Below are 18,765 nucleotides of genomic sequence, written 5' to 3' on the forward strand. Positions count from 1 at the left end.
TTTGAAAAAAACCCCAAATTTAATGTGCATCTGATGAAGCCATATGGCTATTCCTTTGGTGGAAGTGAATGTATTTAATAAACCAGAAAAATGTAATTCAAGGGAAAAAACAACATGAAAGCATTTAAGGATAGGCTTGACCTGTGCTCTTCTCACAAACCAGTCTTTCTTTGGCTTCAGGAGACTTCCAAACACCCACGTCCAGAAAGCAGCTTGCAAAAGGCTGGGTGGCCTTTTGGATGCAAAATCAAATTTAATCAAAGAGCCCAAATCAGGCTACAAAGGGTAATTTAACCATAGAGAACAATGAACAAATGTAAGAAAAGGAATATAGAATATTGTGGTGAAATACTGTACTGTTCTAATATTTCTTCTCTAGAAGTAGAAATATCAAAAGATTTGGGTAAATACAGTTGTGAAAGAACTGTGGAATTGAGTGTGGCTATCTCTTTTGGTAAAGTTTGTTATCTCCAATATCATGACCCATCTGGCATCATGTTGAACTGGGGGTTCATTGAAGGTTCGGTGAAGGGAGGATGCCATTTGTTGACCTCCAGCTGCTTTGTTTTCTCATGTAGTGGAGTGAGAATAAGTGTTTCTTTAATCCTTCCCAGATGTAAAGCAGAGCTTGCTAACTCTCTAGACTTGGTATATAGGCTTGGTTATCTGATGAGAGTATATAGACATCAGGTATATGCATACCATTGACTGGCATACTGATACCGATGGGAAACAAGAAAACACACTAAATAAGGAAGCAGTAGTTTACCTACTTGAATGTGATACCCACCACCCCACGTAACAGTTTCCTTATTTTTACTATAGACAACTTTCCTTCTTTTACGAGCAACCCTCTGTACTCAGAATTGTCTGTCTAAAAATGCCACCCTTTAATTTACCAAACTATTCATATGAATTTATTAATGAAATTCTTTTGAATGTGAAATACAGCCCTCCAAGACTTTTTTCAGCTCATGGCTGAGTAAATTTTACACGACTGCTGAAGAATGAATAAAAGCTAAGCACTTGGAGTTTATCTTGATCTCTTTATGCATGATGTTTTCATGATAGCAAATCCTAATTTAATTAAAATGATAATAATAATTATTATACCGTTACCAAGCCTGCATATTCTTAGTTGTAGAGTAGGGTGAGAAGTGACTGCCGAGGAAAGGACTAATATGTTTTAAGTAGATCAGTGGATAAAGTGACATGGCTAAAATTGCAGCTGAAGTTGGTAACATCAATAAAGGGAAGGATTATTGCAGCAAGGCAGTAATGCCAATCCCAGACACACAGAGATCGACTGAATCTCCAGGGAGGTTGCGCTTTGAAGGATAGCAAGGAATATAATGAAAAGGGTTCCTCTGCCTCACCAGACTGAAGCGGGTTCTTACTTTATTACAGAAACCGTAACGAAAAATTTCAGTGGTTCAGCTGTTTTCTCAATGACTTTTTATTAGCTCTGGCAACAAGGGTAGTTCTGCAACTTAGCAACAATATGGTTGGAGAGAAAGAGAAAGACTGCATGTGAGTTGATGTGAAGAGCTTTTTTGTCAGAAAAGGAATTGAGACAACGATGTTACTTTCGTTATTTGATAGTTCTTCACTACAATTCAGAAGCACAATTGTTGGTATATCAACAAAAATGCATTAACACCTCAAATGTGCATATTTAGGGAGTAGCTGCCTCTGAGAGTTATGCAAAGGGAAAGTTATGTCTACCTCAGAAAACCTACAAAGTAGACTCTTACACTGAAAGAGAAAGGTAAACTTGCAAAGAAAGACAATTCTAGCAGTAAAACAACTACCTTTCACTCAACCCTGCTTACATTCTCCTCAGTGCTCTCTCTCCTTCCCTAAATATTCAAAAACACCCCAGCTGACATCATCTGGCACATCAGTTTATGGGGAGTAAATAGTCTGATACTTGAACCTAGACCTAAAAAGGTTTGCTTTTATCATGATAACAGCCTGAATGTGGTGAAGAACTAACGAGAAGACCATTCAGACTTCGTTCTCTTCTCAGAGTTCAACCCACTAGTCATATGGGATGGAGATGAATGAATTGGGAGAACAGCTCACAGATCTCCTGTCGTTGCCCAGTTCTGAGTTGGAGAAAAGGACTAGCTTATTTGGAATTCATTTTTTTCAGACAGAAACTAAAGTATTTCATTTTCTTCCATTTCTCATATTTATTTAAATTTGGATCAAAGAGTTTTGGTGTCTGTATACAGTCAGGGCTTCAGCTGGCCAGTTAGTCTGATAGTTACTTGGAACGTTGCTCAGTTTGACTGAGCACTGCAGATGGAAGCACAGCCATTCCTGAAATTATGTGATTGCTCGTCCACTAGGAATAAGAGCAAGAGAGAAAACACAAGAGATTAAAATTAAAAGATATACTGCCCCCAGAAGAAGTAAAATAATGTGGAATTTGTCTGACTTCTCCATGGGTGTGGCTTTTTTTCTTGCTCCATCTCAAAAATAATGTCATACTTGGCAACAGAAAACTTCTCACTCCTGCATCTGGAAAGCAAAAATATCTCCAGTGCCAAAGGCAAAGCCACTGCATGCAACCAGGCTAGTGAGACCGGTTGAGCTTGTGCAGCCTTAGACAATGTGGCAAGGACCCTCTTCATGTCTGTTGGAATGAAACCAAAGGTTAACCTCTTTATAACTGTGCAGACTTTGAAGTATGCAGCTTACAACTCTTGGAGACCAGTTAGCACACTGCAGAGCTGTTATACACAAGCTCTTTATACACAAGACACAGAGAAGATTGGCTCCCATCTTGACGTGGCTAACTCAGCAGCAGTAATCTTAAACCCAGTTGGCCTGTCCTTACATCTCTCCATGCTTGCCAAAGTTGTCCCTGTTTTTTGAGACAAAAAATGAGAATAAAGGCTGGACTGGCTAATAAAAAATTACCATAATATTTGAAAAATCAGGTATCTTATTCTGTAAAGTTCTACAGAGTGGCATCATTTGTGACATCTTCAGAAATAAACCCCACGAATTCCAATTATATACAGGGATAAAGTTTATGATCAGTAAAATAATAGGTGCACACTACTTCCTAAAAAACAGGAAGCCCATTTTTCAGTGTTTTATTGAAATACCTATACAATCTTCAGAAGAGGTATAGTAGGTTTACAGCGAGGTAAGTGGCAGAATAGTCTCAAAATTATGCCAAGAAGTGTCTCCAGCCTAGCTAGCTGTAGGGTGTGGGTGGTCTTGCATAATTCTCAGGGAAGGCATCTCAATACCTAAATATTTGGCAAGACTTGGAATAGCTATGTAATTGCAGTTTGGAAAAAGTTGACATGTTTTTCCTCTTTGTTTTGGAGTGGGGCTTCTCTTGTGGAATGTGGTATGATTTCATCATGACAGTATCTGTGCAAGCCAAAAAAAAAAAAAAAAAAAAAAGAAAGACCAGCCCATTTTAACAGTGTCTCTCCTTCATAATGTAAAGCTTAAATAAAAATGCACTTAACCTTTTGGGGTACATTGGGTCGATGAATGTGCCACAGAGCTGTGTCAATACATTTGCTACACACAAATAAGTGACATTCTCTCATTGTGTGTTTGCCTTTGCTAAGAAAGCACATTCCTTCTGCACAAAACTTGCAGCTGCCTACACTTCAGTGGATCTGCCCCTCCTTTATTCTTCAAAACAGAAAATCGAAGATGAAAAGTTCTCTGATAGTTTTTGATAAGCTTAATAAAACAATGCTCTGGTCTGAGTGATTCCTCTTTCAGTACTGTTTTTAAAAAGCCCCAAGATCAAAATCCAGTTAATACTCCACTGTGATTTTTTAAGTCTACACATTACCATGATTTTAGGACTTATGTGTGCTTTGTGAACTGTAAAAAAAGGACTCGCCTGCTGCCATATGTGAACACTCTGCTTAAGGTCAACTATTAACTGGTGTGTCTTTTCCTATCAACACATGGTCCCCTTCACAAAGAGCTATTGAGTGTTTTACTGCTCCTAATGTGTATGTTGAGCTGCCCAAGGTGACAGATTGTTCTTCAAACATGCTAGAGCTACTTCTAGGCCTGATTCTCCAAAGTCTTCACCTTGGTGCTATTATTTCAATGTATAAAAGACTTCACTATCTCAATCCAGTAATGTTTAAATTTGACTCTCAACTCATTTAGCAAATATACCAACAAGTATTCAAGGTGTATATTTAAACCAGATCTTATTTAGATAACATTGACATTTCCATGTTATTTACTCTTATTCCAAATACAGCAATTAAGTTTCCTTCTAGCAAATTATAAATTTTAGCTCTGGGCAAAGAGGGCTCCTGTTTCAGCCTGTACTCCATGTCTGAACTCCCTTCCTCCTTATGCACCAAGTGATCCTGTTAATTAGTTAGGCTGTGATTTTATGAGCACTTGTAAATCTATTTTCTCCCCTCTCATGGCTTGCTTTTTTTTTTTTTTTAATAAAAATGTAATTAAAATCCTTTCAGGAAGATTCAGAAACTAGCAAGTGTGCACATCTGTGATTTCCAGTCCTTATAAACCTATTACCTCCTTTCACAAAAAGGCAAATTTCATTCTAACAGCATAAAAAATAAAGTGTGAAGACTTCTCATGCGTGAAGAAGAGATAAAGAGATAAAGAGAAGGTCAAAGGTCCTCCTGAGATTTTTGGGCACCGTGTGGTTAAGGCACACAAGGGACTGACTAGTAGCACATCTGGCTACTTGTGGCTCTTTGGCCAAATGGCTGCGTACCCATCTATAATCAGCGTCACTCGAGAGCTCGCTGAGGGTTGGGCTTTAGTTTGAACACTGCATGAGCAGTGGCAAAATGCTTTAACGAGTCTCTTATCTCACCCCCTTAAGTAGAAGCAATCAATACAGATTTCTTCAAAGAGAAAGAATATCGACAGTGCAAAGGTGACTTATTCTGGAGTTTTGAAAGGAAATAGTCAGACTTTCCTTTTTCTCTTTCCATATATAAAATTAAACAAATATGCACACTCTCTCTTCACATAGTTGAAAAGCACTATTATAAATAGCACACTTTTTCCACAGGTACTATGTAAACTATAAAAATAATACATTTATTTCTTCCAGGTATTTACATCAAAAAAATCAGAAATCAGAAATCAGGCCAAGAAAACAATCGCTAAAATTAGATTCATATGAGAAATGATACCTTTTAACTGGGTTTTTTCCCAGTCACTTCAAATAATAAGGTCCAAAACAGAGAAGTTAGTCAATACAAAGTAGAAAGGAAAATACTTAAACTAAAATAAAACAAAGGGTTTTTTTCTGGCTGAAGCATTTTTTAAAATGATTTTTTGTAACTTTACAGATACTTCTGATTCCTGTCACATTTTTAAAATATATAACCATTCTTTTCATTGAAGAAACATTATGTACATCATCCCTCTCTAAATTTATATGTGCAAATTACTTTTTCACCTGTTCAAAGGGGACCTGTGAATAATAGGGTGTCATTTCCATTTGATATTATAAGCAAAAATATCATTCTACTTAAATATTTATTTCTAGAGAAATAAAAAAGAGAATAGGAAAAAAAAAAAGAGAAAAGAAAATAAAAAAGGAAAGAAAATTGGTTTCATTCCAGTTCCTAGAAGGTGAAATTTTACATTGCAGTTTCACATTTGGCATGGGCTGGTATATTTGTTGGCACAAGCTGAAGGTTTAATGAGGCTTAAGATAGTCTTACAGTGTCCTTAACTAGAAGCTGATGTTGTCAAGCCTACTGCTCAATGTACACAAGGCCTGTGATTTGTGTGCCCCATACCCCATGAGGGAATAAAAGAAAACAGCATTGTATTAGTGACTTCCAAATCACTAAAACTATATAAAATCCATGCCAATTGGGCAGCAGAGGTTCCCTGGGGAGATGTAGCCCATCTTTCTGGCAAGCTATGTCTGTTGCCTTCACTGTGGTTCTGCACATGAAACTCGACTGCTGCGCTTTACTCCTTTTTTCGCTTGTGCTCTAAACTTCCCAATAAGAAAAACTTTCTGAGACTGAATCCTTATGCCAGCAGGAAAACATATTATTTCTTGCAGTTTACCACAGGGGATCCTAAATTAAAAGCTTGACAGCGCATCCTAGATTTGCTAAGAGCAGCATGCCAGGCTGGAAACCCAGAAATGGTATAGTGCAGAGAAGACTGCATGTACTCTTTCACGTATTGTAGTTTATCCAGAGCTTATCTGTGGATAAGGTGATAAGTTACTACAGCTTTGAACTTGGCTGGGAATACTTGCATACCACGGCTGTAGCTTAACAAACTCTGTAGTGTAATTTCTTGATTATACCAAACTTTTCAGTAACAAGTGAGTCTGCAAATAGGAACTATATTTTGGGAAAGTCCTGATAAAATTTCTGTTGATTTCAGTAACATCATCAAGTCCAACCATCACCCTAATCTACCAACCACCACTAAATCATATTCCTCAGCACCGCATGTAACCGTCTTTTAAATACCTCCAGGGATGGAGACTCTGCCACCTCCCTGGGCAGCCTGTTCCAATGCCTAGCAACCCTCTCAGTGAAGAACCTTTTCCTAATATCCAACCTAAACCTCCCCTGGCATAACTTGAAGCCATTTCTTCTTGTCCTGTCACCTGTCACTAGGGAGAAAAGGTCAGCTCATGCCTCTCCACAACCTCCTTTCAGGTAGTTGTAGAGATACCTTCCTGGGTTTCCGATGTCTGACATATAGTTTGTTTTCTTCTGTTTCATTGCAAAGGCTTTGTGAGTTTAATAATGGATATTACACAAATATTTTGTTGTTTCTCTGTGACAGCACAACTTTTTAAAAAAGTAATACATACATTAACTTTTTTGTGGTGGATTAGAAGGATAATTAAAGAGTAGGTATTAAACTGCCTAATTGTCAGTAAGCTGTATGTATGGGGGAAATTCCCAGTCATTGGCATCTCCAAATTGTCTAGTTTAGTAATAATTACAGTAATATTAATAATAGTTCTGAGGAGAGAGTTCACTGGTACTTTTGTTTTTCATTAAGAGAGACAAGAGCTATGTAGCCTGCTCTCTAAGATCAGATTTCTAACATTAGGAATCAAGTTGGTATTGGCTTTATCATTGAGGAAAGCCAAAACTAAATTCACTGACTAATGAAAAAAGGATGAACAGAGATTATTCTTGTATCCTTAAAGATGACAGTTATTTGCACATAGAATATATTATAATCATTCTTTTTTTTTCTTCCAAACAAAATTGTTAATATTCACATGGAGCTGCCCGCAACATTATTCTCTACAGTGTTTACTGCCCTGAATGTTTGGTTAAATTCCCAAAGCATGGAATAGAATTTGCTTTGGAGATCAGTAAATCATCATTGTTTTACAAAATTTATAGAGATGAAAAGTAATGTGGGAGACCCTAGAGCATCTTTCCAGCCACTGCATTTTCTGAGTAACAACACTCAGATAGTAAATCTTTAAAAAAACAAATTTTCTTGGTTGATTGTGTGGAAAATTTTGTTAAATGAATAGAAAATTTCTTCCATTATAAATTCCCTCTATGCTTGTTTGAGTAGCCCTAAGAGGCTAATAAATTGTAGGCTGAAAGAAATAAAAATAATAAATCTGTACAACAGTATTTGTTTCAGGGTTTTCCTTCCCTCTTAGGAATGGTGTTGAGTTTCGTACTCTAGTGGCATGTCATAAGGCATTCACTACATCAGCAGCTTGATGGAGAAAGATTGCCCTTCAGGTGACTTAGAAAGAATAATATAAAGAGGTTAAACAGCCCGGGAAAATAATGTATTTTAATAAATTGAAGAAGCAGAAATCAAATATCTTTGTCTCTTGCTTAAAACAAATTATCATGATCTTGATCACCTTTTACATCAGTCACGGTTTATTCACTGTCAATCATTGTCAGTTACTGGAGCAATAAGGAGAGCTGTGCAGTCAGTCTGCTTACATTTACCCAGTGTTATACGGGAAACCGCTGCCTTTCCCAGTTTATCTGTGCTTTCCTAGGATATCAGATGCACAGTTGTGAGAAGGTTAAGTTTTACCTTACCGCTGCCAAATATTACAGTAAAGTTAATCAGGCCACCAGGAAAAGGGATGAACGCTAGCTTCTCAGGCTTGTGATGAAAGGTCAGTCTGAGATTTTCAGAGAGGAGCAAAGGGACTGCATTTTAATGGCACTATGCCAGTGAGTCTCCCAGGTGCCTTTGAAAATCCTGGCTAAAAGCTATAGGGAGGATTTATTAAAATAAAGTAAACCAATTGATTTTTTTTTCAAGCACTTGAAGAAAAGACATCTGAAAATCAAGTGGACAATGTTCATATATATTTAATGAGTACTGTTTCAGTTTAAGCTTTTGGGTGCAGACTGTGAATCTTGATTTTATGTTTATCTTTTGCTGAGGGACATATGAAATAGAGTATTATTTCTTTTTTTCTTTTTAAATATTACCATAATAAATGCATGTAGGCAACCTTTATCTCCCTGAAATGTCACGTCTGTAAGTGAATCAAAATATCATATCCTTCAGTGATTTATTTTGCATTTCCTAAAAAACTTTTAACAATCATGATCAAAATTAAGTGGAGTTACATATCATATTTATCAATGCAAATCATGTTCTGAATAGTGTTCTTTCAATCATTAGACGTCTGGTAGACAGATATGCATCCTAAGAATGCAGTTTTTGCCTGTATGTTGTCTACAGCTTGTCAAAAATGACTCTCCAAATAATTTTCAAAGAAAAAATCATACTTCCAGCTAATATGTTTTACAGAAAGTGCATGTGTTGTTGTTTGGGCTTTTTTTATCAGAACAAATATCACAAAAATACTTTTGAGAGCTTTGTTTTCCAGAATATCATTAGTCCATTTTAATCCAGTCGTCTAAAAGGCATAGATGATTCATTCTTGGATGAAACATCTACTGTTTTCTAGAGGAAACTAATGAGCAAAAACTCTGCTTTTAACAAAACCTGGGCTTTGGCAACAGTTACAAGGCATACTCTCCCAAACAGTTTGCAAAAGGGCTGTCGAATCACTTCTTAGTTTTATGAATAAACTTGATGGGAGGGACTCCTCTTTGTATGTACCATGTACTTGCCACCCTTTTAGAGTCACAGTGAACACAATTCAATAATAATGCTCATGAGCTGAGAAAGAATAATTATATGTTGAATATTTGAATAAGGAGAAAATTATTATTAAAGTTTTGTTTTTCCAATCTCGGCTCTTAAGAAATATCCCTTATGTTATTACTGAAAGGAAAATAGTCTGGGTGGGAGTCAAAATCTATTGGCCAAGCAAAGACAGGAAGGCTGAGCTTGCTCAAGGGCAGTAAGGAGGAGTTATATTACAGATGCTTGTGCTATTCCTGTAAGAGGCTTGATCCTGCATTACTGAGATCAAAGGATGTTTTTCATGTCACTTCATTGAAGAAAGTTGTATGGGGGAAAAACAAAAACAAGAGCTACCTCTACAGTTTTGATAGTTTGATCCCAATCACATAAACAAACAACTGAATAGATAGATACATTTAGGCTTGACTGAATAATTTATTTTATTCTTTTAAATAAGCCATACATAGTGATGAAAAAAAATTGACATTCAAAATCATAAAACTGTATTCTTTGAGAAGACCCCATTAGTAAAAGAAAGTAAACTGGTTTATTAATTTTTCATTGATTTTGTGGATTTTCTACTGTCGTAAATGTCAAAATTTATTGAACACATTGATGAATTTAATATATAATCTTACTTAAAAGCCAAAGCTGTAAATAATCATATCCATTAAAGTAAGAATTAATTAGATGAATGAATAACAGTGATGCCTGATTTTCATGAGATATATCTAGCTATTTAATGTATAAAAAAATTGTATTCAAACTGGGAAAGGAAGATTTATTTTAACTCAACCATTACATTGTTACCAAGTGTCTAATGAGGGTTTTTCTTCTCTTATTGACTCCACTTGTGTTCAAAGAAAGAAATGCCGTTGTGAAGTGAAAAGGCAACCAAATCACTTTACTAACATCTCGTCTTTGCTATTTCAGAGCTACAAGAAACTAAGACCTCTGAATATCACAGAATATCCCACAGTCCCCTGGATTACAGGATATTATTAATGGATGAAGATCAGGATAGAATCTACGTGGGCAGCAAAGATCATATTTTGTCTTTGAATATTAATAATATAAGCCAGGACCCTCTCAGTGTAAGTTCATGATTTGAGAATCCAAGGTTGCTTTCCTGCATGCCTTTAAGACAAAATATGTGTGCTTTGTTATTTTGCAGCAGGCAGATGCCTAGGCCTGCACTTCATTTAATTGTTAGTCCTTGTTTTATGTGTAATGCAAGATGAAAATGCTATTAGCATAGCTGCTCCTCAAACACTGTTTAAAAACTGACCTTTTAATTCATTTTGAAGAGACATTCAGCATGGCTTGGCCTCAAAAGGAAAATTTGTATAGGTTGATATTTTCCACTCCTCTCCAAGATTTAAACCTTAAGATAATTCAGAGATGCACTTTAAAAAGTAGCCTTTAGGGAAGAATGAAATACTTGCTATTGTTTCCAGGCCATTGGGAAAAAAACAACAGGGACAGATTTCCTCTAACCTTTGACTATATTTATTTTTGTTTTCTACTCTGAAGCCTAGTTGCAGAACTATTTTCCAATCTTTTGTTATGTCTGTCTATGCCCTTGCCTTTCTGTTGGGTAGCTGAAACACCCCCTGCTTGGGGTTTGGGTTTTTTTTTATACTGTGACCTGCACCACCTCTTTTCTGGCTCCTTCTCTTGTTTACCAAGATGCCTTTCCTAAGGATTCTCTGTGTCCCACCTCCCCAAACTGCCATGGGCAGCTTGTATGAGAAAAGAAACAAATTATCAGATGTTTAAACCACTTTCACAGAGTTCTGTCTTGTCTCCAGTTAAAATCCAGCTTCACTGCTTTTAAAATAGGCGGCCTGCAGAAGTACTTGTGTGCCCAGAAGCCTGACTGTTAAGATATTACCTCTGCAGACTTTGCCTTGCCTATCTTTAGATTATCACAGCGACAGCAGTACCTTAAGTGTACCGTAAAGACCTTGTTCTGCCAAATTCATCTGATCCATTAATCTATGGGCTTTATTACCGCACCTCAGGAGTACTGAGGGGCAGAGATACCCAGCTTGCAGCAACGAAGTTAAATGCCTTCCTTAAGAGACAAGGCTTTTAATGTGTCAGGAGAGAGGCCCCGCTGGAGGGTGATTAAGCTCAGTTAAATTAGGCTTTGCTCTCAATCACCCTCTGGACATGCCTGTCTACCTGAATTGATTGTGCAGGGAGTCCAGGGAGGCTGACTCTAACTTACACATTTAAATTAAATCTCATGAACACGCCCTTCCTCTTCCTAATGATACAGAAACCTCCCTCTGAAATGGGGCTGCCTTCTCTGATCTGAAATGCCTTGTGTGACCTTTTTTGCTAGTTCCCATCTCGCCAGTGATCTGGCCACCCTTGTCTGGCAGCTTCTGTGTTCTCACACAGCACACTCCAGCCTTCCCTTAGCAGGTCAGCTTTAATTACCTGTAGAAGTTGCTCCTATTGCATGAAATATACTCTGCAATATAAAGCTGTGAGACATTTCAACAGTCTATTTAGGCTTGGAAAAAGAAGAATTAAAGAAAAAGATCAACAGAAAGCAAACCCACACAATTTTCTGGCATCAAGTGTAATCACCTAGTATTAGGCTTAGACTTAGCCTCTGCAATTCCACATGTTCATTTGGTTGGTTACTTAGTTTTAGAACAGGTTCATTTTGCTAATCTTATGCCTCTACAGAAACCCTATGTGCATATGCATACATGCCTACAGCTCTGTGTGTGTGTGTGTGTTTGTGTGTGTGTTAATGCTATTATTTATGTTATCTTGAGGCTAAATGTTATCATGCTTTGTCACCCACTACATTTTTCTTGGGAGAGATTTCTAATGGATATCTTTTCTATTTCAAAATCAAAATAAATAATGGGAGAAGCTCGAAATCTTTTGAGTTTGAATATAGATCAGATAAACATTCAGACACCAAGGTGTTTGTTAGAAAGTTGTCTTTAGTATGAGGTACATTGCAAACAAATCAATATATCATATTGAAATCTTAAGATTTTCAGCAGGTTTTATCATAATCTGCCCAAACCTTTGCTGTTAAAACTGAAAAACTGTTACAAGAACCCTTCTTGCAATATTTTAGACTGCTGATTTCTAGTGTGAATACTTTCTAGAAGTTCAATAAAATTAAAAAGTATAATTGTAATTGTCAATAATTTAATTTCAATTTTAAATTGACAATAATTTAGGCAATAAAAAAGAAAGATCTTTCTTATTTAAGAGAAAGAAGCCTAAATAAATCGATTAACTTATCTTAAAAATATGTAGTAAACTAAATAGATATCAGCCAAAAACCCGGGCCTTTATTTTGTTCACTGTGTGGTATGACAGATAGCTGATTTCGTTTATCAATAAAAATTCTTTTTCATTTATCATCAAGGTGAAAAAGATTTCAAAATATTAACTTCTCATTTTAAGTTGGGCAGTGAAATGTTTTGATTAATAATTACATTGCTTAAAAGATACTTCTTTCCTTACAGATTTTCTGGCCAGCATCAGCAAACAAGGTTGAAGAATGCAAAATGGCTGGCAAAGATCCTACAGTAAGTTATAATCTTCACGCACTTGCACACACATACACAAATTATATACTTGGCAATAAAGTAAGAGCACCTTGAGTGCAGCCAAAACAAAATGAAAGAAGTGTCTGTTTTGCTTTTCAAATGCTCTGCAGGACAAATGATGAAGATAAATTATGTATAAACAGGCTATCTAAACAAAACACACCTTCAGACTTTGACAGATGGAAAAAGATACACATTGTCCACTTCCTCACCCTTTTTTTTTGTTACTAGTCAAATTAGGTAATAGCACTTTTCCAGCTATGTCCTTGGGATGATGCTAAACAGCCTGCTGAGCTGTTGTTTGGGGCAGGGAAGTGATCTGTCTGCCTGCTCACCCCAGGAACAGACTCTGCAGGTGGGTAGTACCCACCATCTGCAGCTTGAAGACCCCAGATTCAGGAACACCACAAGCACCTTAAACACCTACTTCCCTAAACAGCATTACTTCTATAAACCAATGCCCAAATAAGTATCTGGAAACCAGCATGCTTTACTAGAAAGAGGCAAAGAGGATTCCCGGGAATCACAGGTAACACAGACCCTGGGAAGGTGATGTTGAGTCTTTTTCCACTGCAACTGATTATTCTACCATCTAAATGCAGTCACCTTCCGAAGGACCTAAATCAGCTGGCAATTACTCTATACATTCTTTATAGAAAATAGATATAAATGAGCTAACAGAAAGCAGTATGCAAACTATGCGATCCATGCTGGAAAAAAACCAGACACTATTGGACTCTCCAGAGAACTTTTAGCCTTGTATTTTTTGTGGTGAGACTTCCCTAGCTTTTATTCCTAATGAAGTACTCAAATGTTGCTGCATTAGATTCCTGGATAGAACTTCTGTTTTTTACCACAATTTAATTGTGAGTACAGCTAATATCCTGTAACATAGTTAATTAAGAATTCCCCTTTGCCTCATCTTTAACTGTTTCTTTTAATCCCAGCTGTCCATTACAGAAGAAAAAACTAAGTTCTAAAAATAGAAGTTTGCATTGAGTTTCTTAGTATTTGTCCTCAAAAGTTTAAAAAAGAAAAAAAGACCCAAACAACTGACGAGCAGCTGCTGCTCCCACTAAAATCAATGATGTGTCTTATTGAAAGCTCACTGAAATAATGAGAAAAGGAGAACCCAATGCTAAATCACTGTTTGCAACTTTAAATTTATAGCTCAATTTTAACAGCATCCCTGTGAATTTCATTCCTGATAATAATGGGAGAAGCAAAGAATGTGTTCAGAAGAATTAAGGGTTTCAAATAAAAAAAGAAGGGGGGAGGGAAAGAGAGTGAAGACGTGATAATTTTTGGCCTATCAGAGACTAACGATTAGCACAAGGTAAAAGAGGAACAGATAGACTTGGAGCAGCCAGTAATGGACTTATGCCACCAGCACATTCTTTTCCAAGGGGATTTGAGGGGGGTTTCATTTGACCTATGAGTAGAAAAACACCAGTATCTGAATTTTTCATCTTTATTGAAAAAAATTGCCACCACTAAATGGTATGTTCACCAGGCTAACTTGACTGGTTACATTACTATGACATCTATTTCTCTTCATTTACCGTCGTAAGATCCTAGGGCATAGGTGTCTGACTTCCAGATGTTTACAGTAAGTCAATTTCCCGGACACTGAGTGAGATTTGGCATTGGCTCCAAGAGAATACCAACAGCATGTGAATATCTAGCTGCTGTCTTTGACAAATATCCATCTTAAAGAATAGTATTTCATGTTACCTCAGGTGACACTGATTTAAAAATATAAGGTACTCCAATATAAAGGAAAGAGAAATAAATTTAAGCATAGGTGCTCTTGGATGTGGTCCCATGGAATATATTCTGAAATTACAATTTCGTGCTTTGTTCTTTGTTGTGGAGTCACTGCACAGCACCTACATTAGTAATGTAGAAATATGCAAATGGAGTTCAGTGGTTCAACTTCAGAGAGGTCGGGACAGTCTCAGAGATGATAAAATAGTCTTTCTGCTGGACAGCATTAAAATACGAGAATGGTTGTATTGAGCCGGCTTGTGTTACCTGTCTGTAAGTCAGCAGTAGAGAAACATAAAGACACCATATGTATCAGGCTGTCCTCAAATAACAGAGCTGTTAGTCTAACCACCCCAAGTGCCATAGACACTTTGGAAAGCTCATGGCATGGTACTGATGCAAGTGCCACTGATGAAGAGTAACAAGTTCCACGCACCAGTACTGTTCATGTAGGCATCGTTTTCTGGTCCTGATCCCTGAAGACTTTCACTCTGACATTTCCTAGCATGTAATCCTTTATCTAGGAATCTTCCAGAAAAATTTTCTGCTAACAGCTAGAAAAGGAAGCATCAGTTTATACTCTGGCATATATAAACTAGTAGGATACCCTCATCTGTCCTTCTTCCCTTTCCACAGCCATAACGCAGATTGGTAGTACTGCTGAGAAAAACCTGACTTTGATAGCAAGACATAACTAAAGCCAAACTGAGATAGCCAGATATGAGAAAATGCAAACATTTAGGAATAGCCCTCAACTTTAGAGAAAGGGTATATTTTGACTAGGTTAAAGGATTTTTCTGATATCACTAGAGCTAATATTTAACTAAGGGCATGCAGTGTTCCCTGTAGAGAAACTCCTTCAACAAACTCTGAGCACTACAAGTATTTCAGATGTTGTAGTACAGTACCAACTACTGATGAACCAAAAATATGAATGCCTTTAAATATAAATATTCTGTGCTGTCTGCTGAACAAGGGTTAGCTCCACTGATTTTCATGAAGATGACTTATGACACGGTTTCCAATCCTGTGCTCACAAAACACATGTAATTCTCACTATCTTTTGTGAAAATTTGAATGGTTGAATATGAAGGCAGTTCTGGGATTTAAGTTAGAAAAATATTCAGAATAAAGTCTATTTTCAATATAAAATATATTAACAGTTGAACATAGTAAAAAAAAAAAAAGAAAGCAAGAAAAGGAATGGGTATGATGAAAGGAAAAAGCTGTAAATCCAATAGTGTGAAACTGTGTGACACTTAACATTCTCGTTTAATTTTCATGCTGATTTAAAGATGCTACCATTGATCTTCAATACAAAGCAATAATTCACTGCAAACTTGTTTTGTGTTGTTCAGAGTTTTAATGTTTTTGAGATAAATTGTTTACACAAATAATAGGATCTGGGATTTGGGCTTAATTTAGTTTTTAATTGTCACCAGCTATAATGAAAATAAAGAAAAAGGTTCGGGGGAAGAGTGTTATGGAGGTGTACTAAATTCCATAATGTTACTTCTTGCTTCCCTGAAAAGTCCCATCTTCTTCTTGTGCAAGATATAGAGGACTGTGGGTGAAAATTAGATTGCTGTGTGGAAATGGAAAAGCTACATGCACGCCTCTATAACTGCTCTCTAGTGTCCTATCAATGCCCAGTTCCCAGGGCATAATGGCATGAAAAGAAAACAGAAGTCTACAGCTGTGCACATCCAGAGACTACCAAACTCAGCAGCTGTTTTCATGATACTACAAAAAAAAAATTGCCAACGTGAAATTGTTTTTTCTCCTGTCTTCCCTGCAGCACGGCTGTGGAAATTTTGTGCGTGTGATACAGTCGTACAATCGCACGCACCTGTACGTGTGCGGCAGCGGTGCCTTCAGCCCGGTGTGCGTGTATGTAAACCGAGGGCGCAGGTCCGAGGTAAGTCTCTCCTCATTTTTCCACTCGTTTTGTGGTGGATCTTACTCGTGTCACACAAAACTTGACATTTAAAAAAAATGTTGAAATCGATGACCCCAAAAGGTTCCCTCACACATTTTAAGTAGAAAAAGAACAAAGGTCAATGTTTTCAGAGCTGTTACATGAAAGAAGAAAAGCCATGATCAAACGCCATACCTCAAATGTGATATCTGTCCAGAAGTACATGGTTATACCAAATGCTGGGCTGCATTTGCTACTACTTTTTATTTGACATTGTCTGGTGAATTCATTCCTACTACTGGGGGTTTTTTTGAAAAATTCCCAGGAAATAGTTAGATAAAAAGTAAAATATGCAGTCCTCTCTTTAGAACTTCCATGTGTTACTGATTCCTGGGAGAAGACCTTAGGTGGACTAACTATTCAGGCAAGTGAAAATTTGCTGGACTTCAGCTTAATACTCACTAGATACAGTTCCAGTACAGGTAACTTTCACCTACTGCACAAGTTTGCCTCGGTAGATTCTGCTGTGATAAAGTTGCTAAGTTTTCTCATCACTGTGGGATGCTCCAGGGTGGAGATCTTGTTTTCTTTATATAAATTTCTGTTTTTTCTATATGCAGTTTCACTGTGTATTTTCAATATGCAACATAGCAGGTGTTTTGTAAGTATAGTGTCCAAGTTTCCTGATTTGAAAGGGTAATGTTTGTTTATGCGCAAATGCAATAGGTAATAAATTAAGCAGCCAGGAGGAGAAAGAAAAGCACTTAGCTGAGACCCAGCACCTCAGTAGCTTTTGAGTCAGATTCATGTCTGGAGGCAGAGAGGTGTGCAGTATATTTTCCTGTACAATGTGGAAGCAGATGTATTGGAACGGAAGATCAGAGCATGCTGCCTGGAGTTTTGCCATGTGAGGGCAGCTTTAAAAGCTGGGCTGGCTCCTAGGAAGAGACTGGAAAATTCATCACTGATTTCATTGGCAGTAGGATGGGATTTCTGGCCAAAACCCAAGACTACTGAAGAGATTGCCAGGGAGGTCGTAAATTCTTGTTTCATCAGGTAGGTTTGCATGAGATGATCTCAGTGACTTTTGGTAGATCCCTACCTGGCTCCAGCCTCTTTGATAGAATATGCAGTCTGAATCACTGCATCTTCAGTCCTAATGAATTATCTAAATGTAGAGGTTCATAGGCCTGGATTTAAAAGCACAAGCAAGTAGAACTGAATAAATTAATCCATCCTTCTAGTTGACAGAGTCGGCATTAACCCATTTTGGTGTATTTTAAAACTGAGGTCAGCTTTCTTGACAAATTATTTAAAACATGGAAAGTTTCTAATTAATGCAATATTCCTTTATCATCTTAACTAGTAGTACTGTAGCTCAGAGAACTCTCAATCTCATTATTTTAGGGGGGTTGGGTTTTTTTGTAAATAAGGTTGGGGTTAGAGGGGAGGTGGGAAAATGGCATCTTTGAATGATGCAAGAATGTTAAATTTCTTAAGTTAAAAATAAGGATACAAGTCTTGGAAAAGCAGAAGTGACTTCACTTAGCCTGTCTATATAGCTACATGCCTACAATCAATTGATAAAATAAACTGCTGTTTCAGGCGTCTGGAGTCTGGCAGACACTTGACTGTAGGCATCGCATGCTCAAAGCCATTACTGTACAGGCCAACAATAGCACAACAGTTTAAAACCAAGCATTTCCTTCTGAATTCATTGCAATATATCAGCACATGACTAATTAATAGAGCAGAAGGTGCTGATGGGATTGGGTAGAACTGATTTTTTCCTGCTTTATCATTTCACTTTTAATTTAGTGTATGGTTTTCAGTGCACAGAAGACTGATTTTCCACGTGCAGAATAGATATTTTAGAAAGCACATCTGTTTTTCTCTAGAAGATGTGAAGCCTGACAATAAGAGTCAGATCCAACAATCACAAGAACTGGGCCTGTTTTGCTTTTTTGTCTCCAGAATTCAGCATAAACTCACAAAAAAAAAAAAGAGGTGGCTGTATTGAAGAAGCGGAATGCTGCCTTTTTCTCTGAAATAGAGGTCTAAAATAATTATTTTTATTGCTTGGCACATTTGATACTTTGGTGTTTGGTAATGACTCTCTTAGTCACTCAAATACATTCTAATTTCAAAGTAAATGCAAACAGAAGGAAATGTAATCACTATGTGAATTAATTATAGACTAAAAAGTAGTTTAATATATATTAAAATCAAGTGTGATCCTGGAGCTAGTTTAATAGTGCCATAATAGGCATTTTGAATTGGTAAATAGTGGTACAGTGTAGTAAATATGGATTAACACCAAGCTGCATATTAATCTAGATGTAAAACAACAACACAAAAGCCAAGATC

At 37.0% G+C, this 18,765-nt stretch overlaps 1 protein-coding gene across 1 annotated transcript in view; it reads left to right on the top strand.

Moving 5' to 3' along the window:
- The window catches only part of SEMA3C (semaphorin 3C), a gene marked incomplete at its 5' end in the record, with an annotated part of 114,291 nt that overhangs the window by 52,998 nt on the left and 42,528 nt on the right, over positions 1 to 18,765 (top strand). Inside the window, 3 exons of the mRNA XM_084274727.1 lie at positions 10,057 to 10,217; positions 12,630 to 12,692; positions 16,279 to 16,398. Of these exons, the coding sequence (XP_084130853.1) occupies positions 10,057 to 10,217; positions 12,630 to 12,692; positions 16,279 to 16,398 (344 nt within the window). The remainder of the gene's footprint in view (positions 1 to 10,056; positions 10,218 to 12,629; positions 12,693 to 16,278; positions 16,399 to 18,765) is intronic.

The sequence above is a fragment of the Gallinula chloropus genome (genome assembly GCF_964237585.1).
Source record: "Gallinula chloropus genome assembly, chromosome: 1".
NCBI lineage: Eukaryota > Metazoa > Chordata > Aves > Gruiformes > Rallidae > Gallinula > Gallinula chloropus.